This window comes from Spermophilus citellus (assembly GCF_964194105.1).
Source record: "Spermophilus citellus genome assembly, chromosome: 1".
Classification (NCBI taxonomy): domain Eukaryota; kingdom Metazoa; phylum Chordata; class Mammalia; order Rodentia; family Sciuridae; genus Spermophilus; species Spermophilus citellus.
In genome coordinates, this window is record NC_138182.1 from 210,021,989 (window position 1) to 210,044,751 (window position 22,763).

General features: G+C 34.0%; 1 protein-coding gene across 3 annotated transcripts in view; it reads left to right on the forward strand.

Moving 5' to 3' along the window:
* ARB2A (ARB2 cotranscriptional regulator A) overlaps positions 1 to 22,763 on the forward strand; it is a 484,107-nt gene that overhangs the window by 73,302 nt on the left and 388,042 nt on the right. For all 3 annotated transcript variants that reach the window (XM_081275629.1, XM_081275628.1, XM_081275627.1), the window contains one exon: positions 1,032 to 1,132. In XM_081275629.1, the coding sequence (XP_081131755.1) occupies positions 1,032 to 1,132 (101 nt within the window). The remainder of the gene's footprint in view (positions 1 to 1,031; positions 1,133 to 22,763) is intronic.

The window sequence follows — 22,763 nt, forward strand, 5'->3', positions numbered from 1 at the left end:
TGAACATGCTAACAATTAAACTTTTTAGTAAATCAGATGAATATTTGTTACGAGTAGAGTCTTTTGTCTGCGGAATACTTTTGTCTGCAGGATGACTGGTTTAACATTACTCATAGTAAACAGACCTACTCTGTTTGTTGTATGGGGCATATAGCTCTGAAAACTATCACATAAGCAATCTAAGTCTTTGGCATATAATATGGAAATATTTTATGATCAAATATTCACCAATGTGTGAAGGTATCTGTCTACCTCATGTAAGTGACCTTATTTATTCTGGGCTAAAGAGTACTATCCTGTGAGAGGAAGTGCCCTTGGGGAAAATGTCAGAACATCCCTGATCTCTCCCCGTTGTACTTATGCAGCTTGATTGCTTATATGCTTGAGTTATTAGTAAAGCTTAGTCATTATCAGTAAAGACCTCTGATTTGTATGATTTGTTCATCTAAATTTGTAGTAGCTCACTACTTCTCTCCAATTTCCATTTGATATCTTACTCATATTTCAAGACCTACTTGACAAATGTAGAAACCTTCTGAACCTTATACTAACCTGTAGAGATTCATCATTTTCCCAAAATCATCCTAGACATTATTGTCTGCATGAATCACCTGTAGAAGTTTTTAGATTGTTTATTTAATTCATTTGGGTTTGTTTAACTTTCTGAAAAATTATTTAGCTTTTTAATGCTTATGCTTTTATTCCACAGGTATGTAGGCTCTATGCTCCTTGAGGACTAGCACCATTTTGATGGCAATATCTGGTAGAGATTCTTATTCATAATAGGACCTAAAATATTCTTAGTGTGCTTTATATTAGTAAAATGAAAATCAAGAATTGCTTTGATTACTTAGGGACTATTGTTCTATAATAGAAATGGGCATGTACCATTTTGAAGTCTGAAAAAGAATTAGGGAAAAATAAACTGTTCTGAGGAGAATGTTTAAATTCTTATCAGGCATTATTTATTTTACTTTGATATTATTGTAAATTAACTCTGAATTATAGCAACATTATTTGTTGTTTTTTAGAGGGGCAGTTAAGACACATAAAAACTGGGGAACCATTTGTTTTTAATTACCGGGAAGATTTGCACAGATGGAACCAGAAAAGATATGAGGCTCTGGGAGAGGTATGTCACATATACTCTTTTAAATTTGTGTTTTCCAATTTTAAATATTCAAAATAAAGGTTTTGGATATGTAGTAGTTTGTACACTGTTTCTATAAAAAGTCACTTAAAAAGGTTTTTGTGTCAAAAATAACCAAACACAAAGACACAAAAACCTTTTTAAGTTATGTTAGAAACATATCCTCAGTTTAAAAGTTTGTAGTTGTGTACAAACATATCCTTCCCATGATCTTTATTTTTTGTAGTGAATCATTGCATAGAAAAACAAATTAATGCCAGATTTTATTTTTATTCTTTTAAATGTTATTAAGAGGTCGAATCTCCACAGTGACAGGAGAAAAAATGTATTCTTTTTAAGTGTTTATTTACATAAAGAAGAAATAAATTGAATCTAGTCTACTCACTTTCAACTTAATAAGGAATTAGGTGTTGTGAGCATTAGATATCTCACATGGTATCATTGGTAGGAAGCTTTGAAAATGTTATTTGTCATATAGGTGAATGTTAAAGCTAAAAGTTTTACATGTTCTTATATTGTCTTTATTTTTTAAATGATGCATGTTGAAACATTTGTTTAATGTGGTAACTATAATAGCTAGTTTACTTTTCTGTATTCCATTTTGGCTTTTTAATAAAGTATTCAAATGAATTATATGATTAAATAAGAACATAAAGAATATATGATAGCTTAAATGATAGCATAAAGAATTTATAATATGCTGAGAGACAATTTCCCTTGTGTATTTTGCATTTCTACATGTTTCTGAGCAAAGGCTTTGTTAGCCTTTGTAATGAACTGTCTTTTCAAGACTATTTATATAGGAAACAGGCTTCCAAGATAGAGATCATGTCTGTTTCCCAGGCAGCAAGCGTATTTGTTTGCTGTTTAATATAATAAAGATAGTGCTTCTCCCTTTCCCCATTAATGGCAAAGAATGGTAAGTTTGCTAATAGTCGCCTTATAAGATTGAATTTGCTGTTTGAGATTCATTAGCTGTGACAAAGTCCTACTGTGTGCTTAGCCTGCCACATAGCTTATTTGTAATTTGAGGGGCAAAAAAATGGATGAACATATAAATTCATGCTGCCTGTTGTCTCTTGATGTCTCTTTTGTTTGTGACCCAGGAGTCCCGTATTCTTCTGACGGCATCTATAAGATTGTGCAGACTCAACCTGTTATCTTATAAGCAGTATAAAATCTCACAAAGACCCTCGAGAGTTATTGACAGTATTGTCTAGCATTTATAATTTGAATATATTCAGTGACCAGAATAATTTCTGCCTTATATAAAAATTATGCTATGTACATATATGAATGTACCACAGTGAATTTCACCTTTATGTATCTCTATAAAGCAGGAATTTAAAAAATAACTATGAATTAATAGAAGAAAGAGCAATAAGTATAGGAAGGAGAACAGAGAAAGGTAGTTAGGGAGCCAAATGGGAAGTACTAGGGTCTAAAGTAGATCAGTTTATATTCCATGCGTATATGGTTATCCAAAAAGAACCCCAATATTATGTTAATTATAATACACTAATAAGAACAAAAAAAAGTTATAAAAAAACTTTCCCAGTTCCACTTGAATTATATGTGTAAACTGGTTATATTTTTATTATAGAATAATCTTCCTATAATGGCCTTATAATATAGCTCGTATTTTTTATTTGTTTTTAAATGTGGCTTATATTTTACTCCTTTTCATGAGCCTTGTGTACCAACTTGCTTGGACAAGTTGCTGTTTTCCAAACATACCTTGTCCTTTTTTGGCATCTACATTTATTTTTTTTACTCTCAACCTGTATCCTTCAACATCATCTATGTCAAAACCCAGCTTGTGTATATTGTTAAATTATACAGTGTGTAAATGATTTCTTTCTCCTCTGATTATATACTTAATTATTTTGGTTATATGGAGGTCACAGATTTATTCTTGGTGGACTTTATTCTATGAGAATTAAAATAATTTTGAGTTTTCATTTTAATTATTATTTATATAGTGAGAGCATATTCTGTATTAGCTACATTACCACCACTGTGCCTGCATTCAGATTTGTGTTTATGATCAAATTGGCTCTAAGTAATCACCCCAAATCACAGCAGTTAACTATTATTACAATGTTTTTAGATCAATGTTTTATGAAGTTAGTGTTTCTTAGATCAATTTTTCATATCTCTGGTTGTATACAAAGTATATTCACACCAATTTGTGTTCATACGTGTACTTGGCTAATAATGTTCATCACATTCCACAATCATTAATAACCCCATGTCCCCTCCCTTCCCCCCAACCCCTCTGCCCTATCTAGAGTTTGACTATTCCTCCCATACTTCCTCTCCCTATTCTTCTATGAATCAGCTTCCTTGTTTTGTTTTGTTTTGTTTAGTTTTATTGATTTATTTTTTTAAATACATGACAGTGGAATGCATTACATATATAGTTTTTCATATATTTGTATATGGAGTATGTTCACACCAATTCATGCCTTTATACATGTACTTTGTTTTTTTTTTTGCATTACAATTCCTATTACACATATATACCACAATTTTTTTATATCTGTTTATATATAAAGTATGTTGACACCCAATTCGAGTCTTCATACATGTACTTTGGATAATGATGTCCTTCACATTCCACTGCCCTTACTGATCCCCTGCCCTCTCCCTTTCCCTCCCCTCTTCCCTGTCTAGAGTTCATCTAATCCTTGCATGCTCCTCTTCCCTACCCCACTATGAGTCAGCCTCCTTATATCAGAGAAAACATTCAGCATTTGTTTTTTTAGGATTGACTAACTTCACTTAGCATTATCTTTTCTAATGCCATCCATTTACCTGCAAATGCCATGATTTTATTCTCTTTTATTGCTGAGTAAAATTCCATAGTGTATATATGCCACTTTTTTAATCCATTCATCCACTGAAAGGCATCTTGAATCAGCTTCCTTATATCAAAGAAAACATTGGCATTTGGACTTTTGGGATTGGCTAACTTAGCATTATCTTCTCTAACTCCATCCATTTACCTGCAAATGCCACGATTTTATTCGAAGAGAGGCCTTTTTATCTTCTGACTTTGATTTATTTTTTCAGTGTCCTGTGATATTCCTGAAGAGATCTTTCACCTCTTTGATTAGATTTATTCTTTCCTGTGTCCTTATAATATTTGTTGGATAATAAATGAATGTAATAGAATTTCATACATTGTTAAGTATAAATTCTGAATATGTATATTTTAGAAGAGTTTCCTAAATTTAGAAATTCAAACATAAAGGGGCATATTTTATTATTTGAAGAAAGAAAAACTATAATGTAACTTTCCTGTTTGTAAAGCTAAAAAACTTTTTAATTATTTCTATTTCAATCCAATTTAAGATCATTTTGGACTATTAAAGCCTCATTGACTAAGATTATTTGATAGAAATAGTATATATTTAACATTCTATTGGAAAATTTTAACCTTTATATTGAATCTTCAGTATAATTTAGAAAGTGGAAGATCTAAAGAGTTCAAACAGATAAACTTATATTTATATTCTAGAAGTATCTTAGTATTTTGTTTCTAGTTTTCTAGTTCTAATTTTTCTGCATATAGATGCACTGAAATCATCCTCTCTCTTTATCAGTGGGTCCAGGGGAGAAGTCAAAAGAGAATACAAATCTGAGTTTTCTCCCTAAATGCATGCTTTAATAAAAGCTTTGGTATGCTTAATATTGAAGTTTTAAGGAACATTGTAACTTCAACTGGCAATCTGGAAAAAAAAAAAACCCTTCTGTTTTTTTTTAGCATTTTTCTACTTAATACCAAGTTTTGTCTTTAGCTGAGAGCTATACATATGTTTCAGAACTGCTGTTTTAGTTTATGTTTATTTGTCTCTTAAGGAGATTATTATAGCAGTCATTCAGCAGAAATTGTTTTTAAGATTTGTTCCTGGAATACTCTATCATTTCTATGTAAATTAAACTTATTGTATAAGTAAAATAAATTGATATGTCAGTTTGATTTTACAATGCCATTCCATATTGCACAAAAGAATATATTCATACAATCATATTTCTATAGTCAAACAAATGCTTTTGCTAATACATATATATTTTATACTATCTATGACTAAAAATACATAGCCCTTATAAGTTTTGATGATTTCTTTAAATGTAGAAAGATACTGTCAGCTTAAGGAGGTGGGAAAGTAGTGTTAAAGGGTAATTTTCAAAATAGAAATCTTTAGTGTACATGTATTAGAGTAGAATGTCAAGCGATAATGTTTCTTTTGGGCTCAGTGAGAATGAATAGAAAGCTATCATATTAAATAGTAAATGGGATGGTAGAAATAGCACATAACTTGTGAAATTTTCTTAACTCTCATGTCAATACTGAATTTCTATTAAATGGAAAATTTAAAATCCAGCAGAAAGATTTAAAATCTTACAGTGTAAGATTTCTAGATTTCTAGATCAACATTAGTAATATGTCCATTAAATGGTGGAAAATTACCAAAAATATTACATTTTTTAAAATGTGATTTATTAAAGAATATGGGCAAATGGAACTCATAGGGTTTTTTTCAGTTGGCTATTCTGGTATTTAAAACGAGGAATAGTTGAAAGTCAGGAACAATACAAATTATCACTATTTTAATAATCAAATATTTGAATATACAGCTATCTGCATATAGTGAGTATTTTCATAATGTAAAAATAATACATTTTATATTGTACTGGCCATCAGGAATTTTGCATTCTTATTTTGTCTAAGTCACATTGTTGAGACTTTAAGAAATAATATTTATATGCCTTCACTGTAAAATGGGAATAAAATTATATGTACTATTATGGAGAATAAGTCAGGCGGTACATATGATATCATTTTATGTTCATTAGGAGCATGGAATGAAAATAGAACTACATTGTTTGAGAATATTTTAATTAATCTTTATTATTGATATTATAAATGTTTAATTTCTTGTTTATCTCTGTCCTCTCCTTGTCCACTGTCAGAGACTGACATCAAGCACATGTTTCTTTAATGGATATAAAGAAATGACTATTGGCCCAGAATTAGTTAGCAGTCTCCTTTGACTTATATTTTATTCTGACACACACACACACACACACACACACACACACACAATTTTTTTAGTGGTTTTATTTGTTTGTTTATATGTGGTGCTGAGAATTAAACCTAGTGCCTCATACATGCCAGGCAAGTGCATTACTGCTGAGCTGCAGCCCCAGCCAAATTTTCCGTATTCTTTGATAAAGAAAAACTACAAGCGTCTTAAACAATGTGTCATTGACATGTGATTAGGCAGCTGCACCAATTGAACAGCAATGTCTTGACACAGAGAAAGCCCAAATACACATGGAATTTTAGTTTATGTTAGGTGCAATCCTAAATTACTATAGGAAAAGTGTGATTTAGTAATTGATAGATAATTGCTCATTAGAATATATAATTTGACTCTTCATCACAATGTACAGCAAAATGAACTCCAAATGAATCAGAGATCTAAATGTAAAAACTGAAATAAAATTTACCAACCCCATAGCATTGATTAGAGTCTTGAAATAGCTCCTAGTAGCAATGATAGTGGTTTTAAAATAATTGTTTCCTATTAAAACAACCTGAGATCTTTAGAGAAATGTTTAGTTCCAGTGTGAGGTAAGAAATGAATGTCATAAGTCTAGAGTATCTTGTCTTAGACCACCAGTGAAGCTTCCAAAGATTACTTGTTTTTCTAAAACTTGGGAATAAAAAGATAAACAAGCAAACAAACCAACCATCCCTCTAAACCAAATAATATCCCAATCCTTCAAGCCCCACTGAACTCGACCAATGGATAAAAGGCATGAACAAGCAGTTCACAGGTAAGGAAATGCAAATGCTCTTTAAGATTATGGAAAGATGTTAACTTCACTTATTATGTTTAACTTAGTCAATGAGACTGTACAGAAACAGGACCTCTTATATAGTGCTGGTGGGAATATAAAAGAGTAAATCCCTGTGATGGGAAATTGTCATAACTTACAGAACTGCTTGGGATGCATTTTACCTATTATAGGAGAAAGGAAGGGAAAGAAATACATATATCTGTTGTTTGTTTATTTTTGTTGGGGAAAAAAGGAGGAATAAACTCAGTGGAGGGAAGCAAAAGGATTTCCAAGCATGAGAATATAGTGCACTGTTGGTGGTTATGGAGATACAAAAGCCCTGTGTAAAGATCAGAGAGAGGCTTCTAGGAGCTAATTGTATCTTCCAACTGACAACCAGCAAGGAAAAATGGATCTCAGTCCTTAGAACTGCAATGAACTGCATTTTCCTAATGACTGAGTAGCAGACTCTTTCTGGAGCCTCCTATTAAGTAATACTTTGATTTTCATCTTCTGAAACCTGGAGCAGAGAAACCAGTAGAACCAACCCAGGATTCTGCTATAAATTGAGGGTGCTAAATTGTGTTGTTTAATTTGTCACAGCAATAGTAGAAAACTAGTGTTTAGCTTTCAGTGAAATAATTGATTCAGATAAGGATCATCAATTCTTTTAGATGAAAGGATATGAGGGAATAGAGTATTTGCACATTTTTTACTAAATTACTAAAGTATCACCTCATATATTTCTTACAATTGTAAAGGGGAAAATATATACCTTAAAATAGAGATCTAGCTATCAGCACTGTATGTAAGTGAACAAAGTTAATATCACTAGTAATAGAATGGTTTGACATTGTATGTTTTCTGAAGTGATACAATTTGAAGCACACAAACATTAACTATGCATATTCTTCTTATGTAAATTGAATGTGACCATAATGAGACCCTTAGATGTATTTTTCAATTTTGATGAAATACAGGGGATAAATAAAAAGTTAAACAATACTACCAAATTCAGAGCATGGGACATATTAAAATATAGTTGACCTGGTATCATCCAAAAGTGGATGTCATTAAAAATAATAAGGTGTACTTGGGTGCAGTGGCATATGCCTGTAATCCCAGCGGCTCTGGGGGCTGAGACAGGAGGATCACAAGTTCAAAGCCAGCCTCAGCAATGGTGAAGTACTAGCAACTCAGTTAGACACTGTCTCTAAATAAAATACAAAATAGGGCTGGCAATGTGGCTCATTGGTTTGCCCCTGAGTTCAATCCCTGGTACCTAATAATAATAATAATAATAATAATAATAATAATAATAATAAGTATGTGTTAGAGATCAGAGAAATTGTTATATGCAAAAAACCAGGAAATCTAATAAGCAAATACACTGTATGAACTTCTAAGGGATATTGGCTCCAAAACTAATAATACAAAAATTAAAAAAAAAACTTATTCATTTTAGGGCCAATTGGGAAAGAATCATTAAAATTTTTTTCAGTGAGATAATGGCATTATAGTCATATAGTAAAATGTTCTTATTCTTATGTAAACTATTTAGGGAGAAAATCATGATGCCTGAAAGTTATTTTTAAATATTTCTTTTAAAAACGAGGAAAGCACAAAAATAAAAAAGAAGACAATATGGTCAAATGTTAACAGTTGTTTAATCAAAGTGGTAGGTGTAAAAGTATTTATTGTACTATTTTTCAGTTTGTTTGAAAATTTTTGAAATTAAATATTAGGGAAAAAGAATAAGATGTAGGAAATTTAAAAGAGATTCTCTTAGGTAAGTGAGCCTGGTTCATTGGTTAGTTTACTTTACTATTATTTGATAATACTGTTTTATTTTGGATTCTTCCAATACAAGGATTTGAAATAGTTGTCTCTTGATATCTGAGTAGGATTTGTTCCACTACCCCCATGAACACAGATATTTGCAAATGCTCTTAAATACCTTATTTTAAATGGTGTAGTATTTGCATATAGGCAACACGTGGTCCTCTGATATACTTTAAAATCATCTGTAGCTTACTAATACAGATGCCAGTGCTATCTAATAGTTGTCATAATATATCATTTAGGGAATATTGAAAAGAAAAAAAGTCTATATATGTTCAGTTCAGATACCTTTTTTCCCCTGAATATTTTCAGTGCCCAGATGGTGAAATCTATAAGTGCAGAACCAGCAAATAATGGAGGGCCAGCTGTATTTTTCTCTGGAATAAAAGCAACTACCATACCACTTGAATTATCTCCAAATAGTTTGATCTGTTGCTTTAGGGATACTTTGCTTATTATTTTACCTAGGGCAAACGTGCATTTGGAGTCATGGAGGGAGTGAAATAGTTGGGTGAGTATAGTGAATGACAGTCTTCCGTGAGTCTCTCATGCTCCTACATTTATTACTGGATGTGCCAAGAGCTTAAGGACCTTTTTCATGGGTCATTTCTCAGGATTGTATTTATACTGAGCAATCTTGAGTAATAAAATGTCTCTTTCTGGGAGAGAATAGGCTTGCTTACCACTTGCTATGAAATGGTAGTCTCCTAAGCTCTGCATGACTCGATTTTGACCCAAACCATTGTGTGAGTAACATCCTCCTATGATCATGTCTCATGAACCCTAAGGAGCTAGGGTCCAGGGACCCAGTGCAAACAGACTGATGCTATATTATGATTAATAAAATATTTTCTTTGTCTTTTACCAAGGAGCCTTTATCTGCTACCAGGTATCCACAAAACAGTAACGGGGTAATAAACTAGCTTTGAAGTACAGTAAAATCACATCTCAGAGCCTTCTGTGATGATTAAATTTTCAGTAAGTGATCTTCAGTAATTCTTTTGTTTTCATCTGTCTTTTCACTTCTGTTGCTCATTGGACCTTGCATTTTCAGAGTCTGAAGCTCCTGCGTTCTGTGGGGCCATCAACCTGCTTTCCTTATTTAAACATAGAGTGCTAACATTCATTCAGCTATTTAAGTCAGAAACTTCATAGTCCTTTCTTTGTTATTTTTAACTCATGACCATCTTACCTTCTTCAGATCATAACTTTCCCTGTCTTTACTTCTATTGGGTTAGCTTAAGTCTGTATCTTTTAATTCTACTATAGTAATTCATTACTGCCATGGATTGAATTGTGCCATTTGCTCCTAAATTCATATGGTAAGGCCCTAACCCCTAATGAAGTTGTATTTGGAGGTAGGACTTTTAGGAAGTGGCTAAAATTAATTGAGGTTAGGAGGGTGGGACCCTCCAGTAGGATGGTATCCATTTAAGAAAGAGGTCTCTCTCTACATGTACACATAGTGAGGAGAGGCTATTTTAGGATACAAGAAGGTGGCCCTCTGTAATCCAGAAATAAAGCCCTCACCAGGAATGAAATCCTTAAACTTGGACTTCTGAGCTTCCAGAACTGTGAGGAGTAAATTTCTCTTGTTTAAGTTACCCAGACCATGGCATTTTGTCATGAAAGTTCAAACTTACCAACAAACTTACTTCCAGTGTGGTCCATCCATTTCTATTTCACTTCCATCATTTCTATCTCTTTGAACCTATTCTTAACATTGCACTCAGAGTTATCTTTTAAAGCTGAAATTATGATCAAGGTTGCTTTAAGAACCTATTTGTGATTCTTAACAAATGAACTTCAAACTCCTTACCTTGTCATACCTGAACTTTCATGAGTTGGCCTTTTTATACTTCTCTAGCTTTATCATTTTCCTCCTCTCTTGCCTCAGTCTCTACTCATTCTATACTTGAGCTATATAAATCTACTTACATTTTAAAATATGTCATGCTGTTTTATATCTCTGTGACTCTACCCATGCAAAGAGCATTTGGTACCAGGAATGCTGTTTCACCACTCCCCTCCCATCTGCTTGCAGAATATTTTTTCATCTTTTAAACTTAGATCGACCTCTAAGAAAGATTTTTCTGATCCATGTAGGATAGAATGAATGACCTCTCCTTTGTGTTTCATGTGCTTTTAAAGTAATTGTAGTGTAATATATGTAACACTATATTTACCTCAATTTATATATATGTATATATAGATAGATACATAGATATAGATATAGTTATATATGTCTGCCTTTACTACATGTATTAGCCATATTAAAGCTAAATGGATAATCAGGATTCTCCAGAAAACAGAGCTAATTGGACATGTATGTGTGTATAAATACACACACACACACACACACACACACACACACACACACACTTATTTTAAAGATTGACTCATTCAGAGTAAAGGTCAGCAAGTCCAAAATCTGATCAAGGAGCTGGAAGAGTGGAAAGAGGTATAGTTTGAGTCCAGGGCAGTTTTCTGGTATAATTCTTTTTGGTTTGGGAAAGCCAGCTTTTTTACACAGTTAAACCCTTCAACTTATTAGACAAGGCCCATCCACATCATGATCTACTTTACTCAAAAAACATAATTTCATTCATATACAGCCTCACAGAATCACCCAGAATAATGTTCTACCAAATATCTGGGCAATTTGGCCAAGCCAAGTTGACCCATAAAATTAACTATCACAGATAGTAATCAAACCTGAATGTAATTTAGTTTGAGTATGCCATAAGGTCTCACATAGATGCTTAATTGCTTTTTTTCCCCAGAAACTCATCATTTTTTTCTGTATTGATTAGTAACTTTCCACAGAAGCAAGGTTGATGTGCATTTTAACACACTATAGCATGGTAGGCATGCAGCAGCTCAATTTTGGCCTTTATAGCCAGGAAACTTTGTAACTTTTCACTCATTTAAGTTTATAGTTACAAGTAACCAGTGTTCTAGGATTTATATACTGCATAATTTGATGGTCTGGCAGGGAGAAATTCCTGGAAATTACTTCCCAGAAAAAAATTATTGGGCTTAGATGTAACCTAGAAAGTCAGAATGAAAAAATGCTGGTATATTACTAAAGTCCATTAACTCCTCAACAGTTTGTCATATTCATCATCAGACTGAATGACCAAAATGTCTCCAATTTAATGCCACTCATAGTGGAAGGGTGTTCTGAGGCCTTGTCAGTTTCCAAAAGAGAGGTGTTCTTGGCAAATATATGACTTTGTATCTTCAGGAATCTGGTATAATCATTAAAGATTCAATATTGCTCTTTTCATCTGAACTATACCAGTGTAGTGTTGGATTTCCCTGAACACCTACCTATTAATTTACCTTCAGCAACTATTTCTTCTTTCTCCTTGTCATTGGTTTTAACTCAAACCATTTTACCCCATGAAGAGACATTGGGTTTACTTACGGTTCTGCTCTGGTTTGTTAATAATACTATGAATTTAGCAAATGCTTTCTCTTCGGTGCCTTCCCATTCATGTAGGATAGGATTACACAGATATAGAACTATTGGCCACTGGGCATTCAGCTTTACTATCAACCACAATTTTACAGATGGAGTAAAAGCATGATTCATTCCATTAGGCCCTTAGGTTAACATAGATATAATTTCTTGCTCGGAGATTATCTAGTATCCACAGTTGAAGCCTTAGTCCTGCAACTACTCATCAGGTAGAGGATAAATACTGAGGTAATGTGGAGTAGAATTATAGTCACACTTGCATTGTTCCTGATCTCATCTTCCTTAGATTCCTCACAAAAGCAGAGTAGGGACCCTCATTGGGTACCCTATGTTGAGTGTGAGAACACTTTGCCAGTTGTTGAATACAGTGTACCATAAAACACATTTTAAAATATCTGAACAAATATAACTTGGCCTTCCAAATTGGTAGAATAGTTCATGTTCTAGATCTCTTACTGTGTTTTGAGTATTCGAGTCTTACACAAGGTGTGCACAGTCCAGTCCAGAGTAAGTGTCTGTTTCTGTCATGCCTGTTATATTGTCTTGAGACTACAGGTCATGGTCTAGTATCATCTACTTACTCACTATGTGCAGAGCTATTACCCTAGAAAATATACCTGTTTGAACACCATCTTTCTTCTGGGTAGATTGGTAAATCTTTGTCATTTTTATGCCTCAGAGAATAGAAGAGGAATATGCCTGTCATCAGCTATCACTGTGTAGTTGAAGTTCCCGTGTGTCCATATTGTTTGTGAATGCAAGCAACTGCCTTGAGAGAGTATACTGACATTTACTTGTTGATTCAAATCATCCTATGATTCTAGAAGGCAATCTTCTGATGTGTATTAACACATCCTACTTTATTGAATCCCATAAGTTCCCATAGTTCCATGCTTTATATTCATGGGAAACAATCATGGGCTTTTAATATGGGCTCTAGTCTGCATTTTTTCATTATTTCAGTAGTCCAGTATTCCTTTGATATTTTCCTGACCATAAGATTAAGCCATTTACTAGCACCCATGAATCAAAATAACACAAACCATAGGGCTCTTATTGTTGTCTAACTCTTCTGTTGCTGCAAGAATAACAGCATATATTTAAGTTCACTGAGCTAATTTATTCTTATCTTCTTGAGTTTTTTCCCATCAAATAGTCATAATTTGACAGCTTTTAAAAGAGTATGCTGCCTATTACCTTGGGCCTGCCATCTGTAAACCATGCAGCTTTTTATTTGTCAACTAGGAACTGCCAATGGAGCAATACCTATGTGACTCTAGGATCTAATAGTTTCCTAGATGACTTCAAGATTGGTCCTAAGGAAGAAGAGGTTATTCTGATTGTGAATATGATACATCTGTCCTTGTGTTCCTCTAGTAGATGTTATTATGATTGTGAATATGATACATCTGTCCTTGTATTCCTCGAGTAGATGTTATTTTGACTGTGAATATGATACATCTGTCCTTGTGTTTCTTTAGTAGATGTTAAGTTCCAATCTGCCTGAATTCAGGCTTCAGACATTTCCAAAATTATATCTAAGTGTGGATTATAAAAGCTGAAGGGTATTGATTGAACTACTATGGCCTCTTGTAATTTTTATATAGCCTGCTATTATTCAGGCCTCTGTTTAAATATGGTCTTCTTTCACATACCTTTATGGACAGGAGTTAATATTATTTCCAGATGTAGAATATGTACCCTTTGTTAACCACAAGAGCTTAACCAAATGTTGTTTCTTGTTTAGTTTCTAAGGTAGGCAGAGTATTTTTTTTTTAGCTGCCTGTGGGATATCACCAGTGACTTTTGCCCAGGTTACTTCCTGGATCTTTGCTAGATTTTCCAGCCACCTCTATTGGTCATGTGTTTTACCAGTATATTTAAATCAGTCTTGGCATATCCTTCAGTTTCTTATGTTATAAATACAGTTAATACAATGTATTGTTATATTGGAGACCTGCACCAAGTTCAGATCTCTCCTCACCAAATTATTACAGTAAGCTGGTGAACTCATATAACCCCGTGACAGCACAATTGTAAATTGGATTGTTCCCACATGAGGGAAATGGTGTTTGAATCCTTTCTGATAGATAAAAAAGATGCTAATAGTCCTATGCCTTAGATGTTAATATATTGTGTGTGTTCTTTTTTCCTGTTAAAAAAAAATAAGAAATAAGAAGAAGAAGAAGAAGAAAGAAAAGAAAAAGGCATTTTTGCAAGATGAGTCATGGAGTACTAGCCTTTACTTTTGTACTGGTTTATTTTATAATACCAGTTATGGAAAATATTACCCATTGAGTGTAATATTCATCCCAATAATAAGGTAGAGGAGACACAACCACTTCACATGATATCTGTTCATGCATTCTATTCTTATTGCAACTTTTATCTTAACACTGTCAACTCTAGCATTCCCATATCTTTCCTATCTAAATGAATGTCATGAAAATATTTTGAAAATACAGCACATTGGACCCCTAAATTGTTTAAAATTTTTTTCTTATCTACACCCCGGGCTCTTTTATCCCAATGTGTGCATATTGCCTTTAATAGACAGCTGAAAGTTGAATTAAGGGACTTTTATCATTCCGTCAGTCTTTGTCCTGGTTAAGCTGTCATACCATCATGTCCATTGAAGTGGGGTAGACTCTTCAATATTATCTTTGCCTTCCGGCTTCTTATAGTCTTCCAAACTGGGCTAAAGAGATTGCATTTGCTTAGAGTTCTTCAGTGCTGGAGAACTGGCAGGAGTTTCCATTGGTCAACCGATCCTTAATAATGCTGCATTAAAATCCTGTGTCAACCCCATTAAGTCTTCTATCCATCCCATTCTTTAGTAATAATTTAACAACTTCACCCATACCTAGTCCCTTTGCCATCTATTCTGTCCTCCCCTCCATCTTCTAAGAGAACCATCCTGGTTTTCTTAGTGTTTCAGTAAATCTGATGTGGCTTCACAAACCATTTCTTGATTTAGTAATAGGAAATTTACTTTGAGGAGGCAAGGTAAATGAAAGAGCTTCCTTCATTACACCCTTTCTCTTCGTCTGGGTAGAAAGCTTCTAATAAAAATTCTTGGTAACATAAAGTCAATCTACCATGGTTTGCATATAGAGATATCAGTTGCTTCGTCTATGAAGTTCCATTTGTCATGCAAAGGACAGGCAAGGTAATTCCCCTTTTCAGAATAAACAGATATTACAGTCTTTATATACTAACTTTAGCCTTTAACCAGTCTGTTATACTAACTGTCCCATGATTATCTGCATGTTTAGATTATTGATTGTATAATTGAATAATGCTCAGTTGTATAATGTATATTACTCAATTGTATATGTTCCTGAATTAATGCAAACATGCTTTTCCATTACAGGGCAGTCAAACCCATGGATACAGCTCCTAAGTTAACCACTATTCTAACACATTTTAATAAGGGTTTCTGAGGAAATAAGTGGTATCAATTCACATATTGAGGTGTCTCCTTCACATGGTGGTTTTTTTTTTTTTTTTTTTCATTTACTGTCTGCACTATCTTCTTGGTGACTACAGGTTGCTTTCCAGTGCAGTTGCTTTCTCCCTTTGGGTGAACCTCTGAGGGAATAACTGCTATAATTCAGACCAGTTTCTTTCCTACTCATTGGCTTCCTGAGGAATGGAACCAGGTTATCTTTGATCCTTTTTGCCTAAGTGCAGTTTCTCTAGTGTGTATGACATGTAGTTGTGGTCAATAAATGTTTATTGAACAAATGGAAATGATTCTACTTTTTGTCTGGAAAATAAGAATATAGGGTATGACTTGTTGGCAGATATTAGTCATGATCCAGCTTAAGCTTTGACTTTGTCATGCAATAGGCTCCAGAAGATGCATGATTCTGATTCTACCATAAAGCTTAGACTTCTTGTTTTTTATTCATACCTTTTAATTTTCCCACTGAGAGAACATCTTTTTGCCAACTTCTCTCGCTCATATGGAATATGTCTCCATCTGTCAGTAGTAGAAAGGAAGGCAAGAAAAAATATGATTGGAAGAGTATTTTGACTTTACCTTTTGTAGGCTTTTCCCAGTGTGATAAAAAGAATTTGAAGCACCCATTTAAGAAATAAGAATATTGTTTCCCCATTTTACTGTCGTACACATTTAAGTTGAGTGGGCAGTGGTGACAACATTTTTTCCTAGATGAGTAACATTAAGAGTCAAGTGCTTCTTAATTTTGTTGATACAGATTAGCAGGTATTGCATGTAACAGTTTTTTAAAAATAAGAAATGACAAAATCATAGAATTTGCAGGGAAATGGATGGCATTAGAGCAGATTATGCTAAGCGAAGCTAGCCAAGCCCTAAAAAACAAATGCCAAATGTCTGCTTTGTTATAAAGAGAGCAACTAAGAACAGAACAGGAAGGAAGAGCATGAGGAAAAGACTACAGTAAACAAAGACGAATGGGGGGAGAGAAACGGAGAGAGAAGGGAAAGCATATGGAAATGGTAGGAGACCTTCAATGATACATAAAATCATAAGAGGTCATGAGGAGCAAGGGGGAGGGGGGAAAAGGGGGAGAGAATTGAACAACAGCAGGGGAGGTAGAGAGGGAAGATGGGAGGGGAGGGGAGAGGAGGGGAGATAGTAGGGGATAGGAAAGGTAGCAGAATACAATAGTCACTAATATGGCATTATGTAAAAAAGTGAATATGCAACAGATGTGATTCTGCAATCTGTATTTGGGGTGAAAATGGGAGTTCAAAACACAATTTGAGTCAAATGTATGAAAAATGATATATCATGAGCTATGTAATGCTTTAAACAATCAATAAAATAGTTTGACCAAAAAAAAATTTTTTTTAGTTGTAGTTGGACACAATACCTTTATTTTATTTATTTATTTTTTTGTGGTACTGAGAATTGAGTCCAGCACCTCGAAGGTGCTAGACAAGCAATCTATCGTTGAGCCACAACGCCAGTCCTGCAATTAACAGTTCCTAAAAATAGTGATGCTTTCTTTTAGATAATTTTGAAAGACTACCATCTGTTTTTGACCTATAGGAATACAGGATGATCAAGAAATATGATTTTTTCTGATGTAGTTGGTTAGTAGGATAGGAGATGAAATAAGATTTTAAAAAAGATAATTATAAAAAGCAAGAACATTTAATAAGTATGGTCCCATGGAAAGCAATTATTAAGAGTCAGTGAGAGGGGCTGGGGATGTGGCTCAAGTGGTAGCGCGCTCGCCTGGCATGCGTGCGACCCGGGTTCGATCCTCAGCACCACATACCAACAAGGATATTGTGTCCACCGAGAACTAAAAAAAAATAAATAAATATTAAAAATTCTCTCTCTCTCTCTCTTTCTCTCTCAAAAAAAATGCAAAAAAAAAAAAGAGTGAGAGCAAGGTAGAAGTGTGAGTTGATTAAAAATAAGCTGATGGTTTATACTGAAACTGAGCCTATAGAGTAATTGGGCATAAGCAGGTATAGAAGTGTGTGTGTGTGTGTGTGTGTGTGTGTGTGTGCGCGCGTGTGTAATTTTAATGACTTACTAATGATCTAGAGTTTCTAGAATTTTTTCAATCAATGTTAACAACTTTAGTGAGGCAACAGTTTTCAAGTAGGCAACTAAGTTAAAATTAAACAATTTTTACAAAATGTATGCAATTTTAACATATGCAGTTTTACCATATAATCTCACAAAACACTTAACATGCTTCCTTTAATCTGTGAGTGTGGAGGAGAGGACACCCACTTATGCAGGTTGAGGCCTTGTGTCTGTGGTCTATTGCTATGTGCATTACACATATTGACAACTGACAAGACAACATGCTTCTTAGGAAATAGTTGATAGTATGGTTCCTTTCTTGCATTAGAGTCTTTTTTGAAGTAATTGCCATTTGATATGAGATGTAATGTTCTTTGGGCAGCAGTGTTATTAAATATAATGAAAGTATTTTATGGAAGTCTATTGTCCTTTAATATAGTTATGTAATGGAATTCTACTCACCAGCTTCTGTTTTTTTCCAATTGTGCATTTCAGTTATATAGAATGTTTGATTTCATGTGATATATTCACACATACATAAAAACAAAATTTGAAGAAAGACAAAAAAGAAGAAAATTTTATCAATGTTACTTCTCAGTATATCCCCCAGTATCCCTTCCTCCTTCTCTCCATAACTTCCCTCTATCCCAGGGGTTACCCTTATATTTTCATGGTGTTCCCCCCCTTTATTTTTCCTTCTAACTTCCACACCTGAAGGAAAAGATATAATAATCTTTTCTCTCTTAGTACCATTTTGCTCAAAATTGTGGTACCTAGTTCCTTCCATTTTCCTGCAAATGGTATAATTTGATTTTTCTTTATGACTGAATAAAATGGCATAATGTTTAATATACCACATTTCTTGTATTTATTCATTTATTAACAGACACCTAAGCTCATTCCATAACATGGCTATTGTGAATTGTGCTGTGATAGATATGGGTATGCATGTTTCTCTAAAGTATTCTCACTTTAATTCTTTTGAATAATAACTAGGAAGTAGCTGGAATGAGATGGAATTTCAGTATAGTTTGGATTTGCATTTCCCTGATAGCTTAAGATGTTGAATGTTTTTTCGTATAATTGTTGGCCATTTGTATTTCTTCTTAAAAGAAATGCCTGTTTAGTGCATTTGTCCATTTATTTTTTGGGTTATTTGAGTTTTTGGTGTTAAGTTTTGAGTTCTTTACATATTGTGGATATTAATCCTTTGTTGGAAGTGTAGCTAGAAAGATTTTTCTCCAATTTTGTAGGTTTTTCTTGTATTCTTTGCTGTGTGAAATCTTTTTAATTTTATGCCATTCCATTTATTATTATTATTTCTCTTACTTCCTTAGCTATTGGGATCTATTCAGTAAGTTGCTGCCTGTGCTTATATGTTTGAGTGCTTCTCCTCTTTTTTCTTCTAAAATTTTCAAAGGTTCTGGTCTTTTTTTGCAGGGTGGGAGGGCTATCAGGGATTGAACTTGGAGGCATTTGACCACTGAGCCACATCTCCAGCACTTTTTTGTATTTTATTTAGAGACAGGGTCTCACTGAGTTGCTTAGTGCCTCACTGTTGCTGAGGCTGACTTTGAACCTGCGATCCTCCTGCCTTGGCTTCCCTAGCTGCTGGGATTACAGGTGTGGGCCACTGGGCCAAGCTAAAGTTTCTGGTCTTATTTCTAGGTGTCTGATACATTTTGAGGACACTTTTGTATAGAGTGAGATTAGGGATCTAGTTTCCTTTCTTTCTTTCTTTCTTTCTTTCTTTCTTTCTTTCTTTCTTTCTTTTGGTTTGTTTTAGTTGAACATAACAGTTGAATCTATTTCACATAAATATAAAAGCAATGGACTATCTTGTTTTAATTGATTCACTAGTACTTTTCCTTTCCCTCCCCTACCCCACTACCCCCACTACCTGTTCACTTCTCTCTATTTTTCTTTCTGCCATTTTTCTGTAGTTATTTTTTCAATTTATTTTTTTGTGGATGTACACGATGGTGAAGTTCACTGTAGTATAGTCAAAGAACTCAAAACACATAATTCCAAAAAACAAATAACCCAAACAGTAAATGGGCAAAGAAACTAAATAGGCATTTCACAGAAGAAATACAAATGGTCAACAATTATATGAAAAAAGGGTTCACCATCTCTACCAATCAGAAAAATGGAAATTAAAACCACACTGAGATTTCATCTCACTGCAGTCAGAATGGCAATTATCAAGAATACAAGTAACAATAAATGTGGATGAGGATGTGGGGAAAAAGTTACACTCATACATTGCTGGTTGGTTTGCAAATTGGTGCAACCATTCTGGAAATCAGTATGGGATGGAACCACCATTTGACCTAGTTATCTTACTCCTCAGTATATTCATATATGTACATAGGCAAGTTATGTCAAATTCATTCTATTGTCTTTTCTTTTCCCATCTTCTGTCCCTTCTCTTCATTCCCCTTTGTCTACTCTACTAAACTTCTATTCCCTCCCCTCTTATTAAAACGCCAAATAAATAATCCAATCAATAAATAATCTTATTAGAGATTAGCTTCTGTATAGTAGAGGAAACATTTGGCTTTAGGGGATTGGCTTATTCACTTAGTATGATAGTCTCCAGTTCTGTCCGTTTACTCATAAATGTCATAGTCATTCTTCTTTATGACTGAGTAATACACACACACACACACACACACACACACACACACACCCCACATTTCCTTTATTTATTCATTGGTTAAGGGCACCTATGTTGGCTCCACAACTTTGCTGTTGTGAATTGTGCTGCTATAAACCTTAATGTAGCTGCATCCATGTAGTATGCTGATTTTAAATCCTTTGTATATATACTAAGGAGTTCCATTTCTAGTTTTTGGAGACATTTTCATACTGCTCTCCAGAGTGGTTGCACCAATTTGCAGTCCCACCAACAATGTATGAGTGTATCCTCTTCCCCACATCCTTGTCAACACTTGCATTCTTGATAATTGCCATGGCTGACTGGAGTGAGGTGAAATTTCAGTGTAGTTTTAATTTGCATTTCTCTAATTACTAGAGATATTGAACTGAAAGCATTCCCCCTAAAAACAGGTACAAGACAAGGATGCCCATTTTTACCACTAATACTCCACCTAGTCCTTGAAACTCTAGCCAGGGGCCAGAGAAGGAAATTAAGAGATACAGATAGGAAAAGGAGAGCTCAAACTATCTTGTGTTTGATGATGACATGATATTATATTTAGAAGATCCAAAAAATGTCACCAGAAAACTTCCAGAACTCATAAATGAATTGAACAAAATAGCAGGACACAAAATCAACAGCCATGATTTAGTTGTGTTCCTTTACTCTGGTGATGAATCTGCTGAAAAAGAAATTAGGGAAAGTATTCCATTCACAATAGCCTAAAAAATATAGAAAGAAAAGAAAAGAAAAGAAATACTCGGAAATCAATTAACAAATGAGGGGAAAAACCTGTACAATGAAAACCAAAAAACACTAAAGAAAGAAATTGAAGAAGACCTTAGAAGATGGAAAGACTTCCCCTGTTCTTGGGTAGGAAGAATTATTATCAAAATGATCATACTATCAAAAGTGCTATACAGATTCAGTGTAAATACCATCAAAATTCCGATAGCTTTCTTCATAGAAATAGAAAAAGCTGTTATGAAATTCATTTGAAAAACTAAGATACCCAGAGTAGCCAAAGCAGTCCTTGGTGAGAAAACCTAAGCAGGTTGTATCATAAATGCCAGACTGTTATGGTTTGGTGAGATGTCCCCCAAAAGGTCACATGTGAGACAATGCAAGAAGTTTCTAAGGAGAAATGATTGGGTTTGTGAGACTCTTAATCCAATCAGTGAATTAATCCCCTACTAGGGATTAAGTGAGTGGTAACTTAGGTGGTAGGTTGTGACTGGTAGGATGTGATTGGCAGTGTGGGAATATATTTGTATCTGGTAAGTGGAGATCTTTCTCTCTCTCTCTGATTTCTGATCACCATGTAAGCTGCTTCCCTTTGCCATACTCTTACGCCATAATATTCTGTCTCACCTCAAGCCCTGAGGAATAGAGCCGGACTTCTATGGACTAAGATCTCTGAAACTGTAAGCCTCCAAATAAACTTTTCCTCCTTTAAAATTGTTCTGGTCAGGTCTTTTAGTTGTAACAGTGAAAAAATCTGACTAAAACACAGACCTTAAATTATATAATAGAGTTGTAGTAACAAAAACAGCATGGTATTTGTACCAAAACAGGCATGAAGACCAGTGGAATAGACTAGAAGACAGAGACAAATTCACATTTAGTTATCTTATACTTGACAAAGATGCCAAAAACATGTATTGGAGAAAATATAATCCTTTTTAAACAAATGGTGCTGGGAAAACTGTAAATTCATTTGTAGCAGAATGAAATTTAACCCTGAACAAATCTGAACTAGAAATTAGACCAGAAACCCTGAATCTGCTAGATTCATTTGTAGCAGAATGAAATTTAACCCTGAACAAATCTGAACCTAGAAATTAGACCAGAAACCCTGAATCTGCTAGAAGAAAATGTAGGCCCAACACTGTGTCAACACTCTGTCAATATGAGAAGTGACTTTCTTAACAAAACTTGTAAATAAGAAATAAAATAAAAAATTAATAAGTGGTATGGCATCAAATTAAAAAGTTTCTTTATAGCAAAGGAAGCAATCAAGAAGAACGTAAATACAGTTTCTGTTGTCTCCAACAGAATTGGAGTAAATGTTTTCACCTGTTCCTGAGTATGTTAATATCCAGGATATACAAAGAACTCAAAACACCAAATTAATAATCCAATCAATAAATGGGATCTATTTTTGTTCTTCCACATATGGATATCCTGGTTTGTTATCTCCCCTTGTTAAAAAAAAAAAGGCTGTCTTTTTTGAGATTCA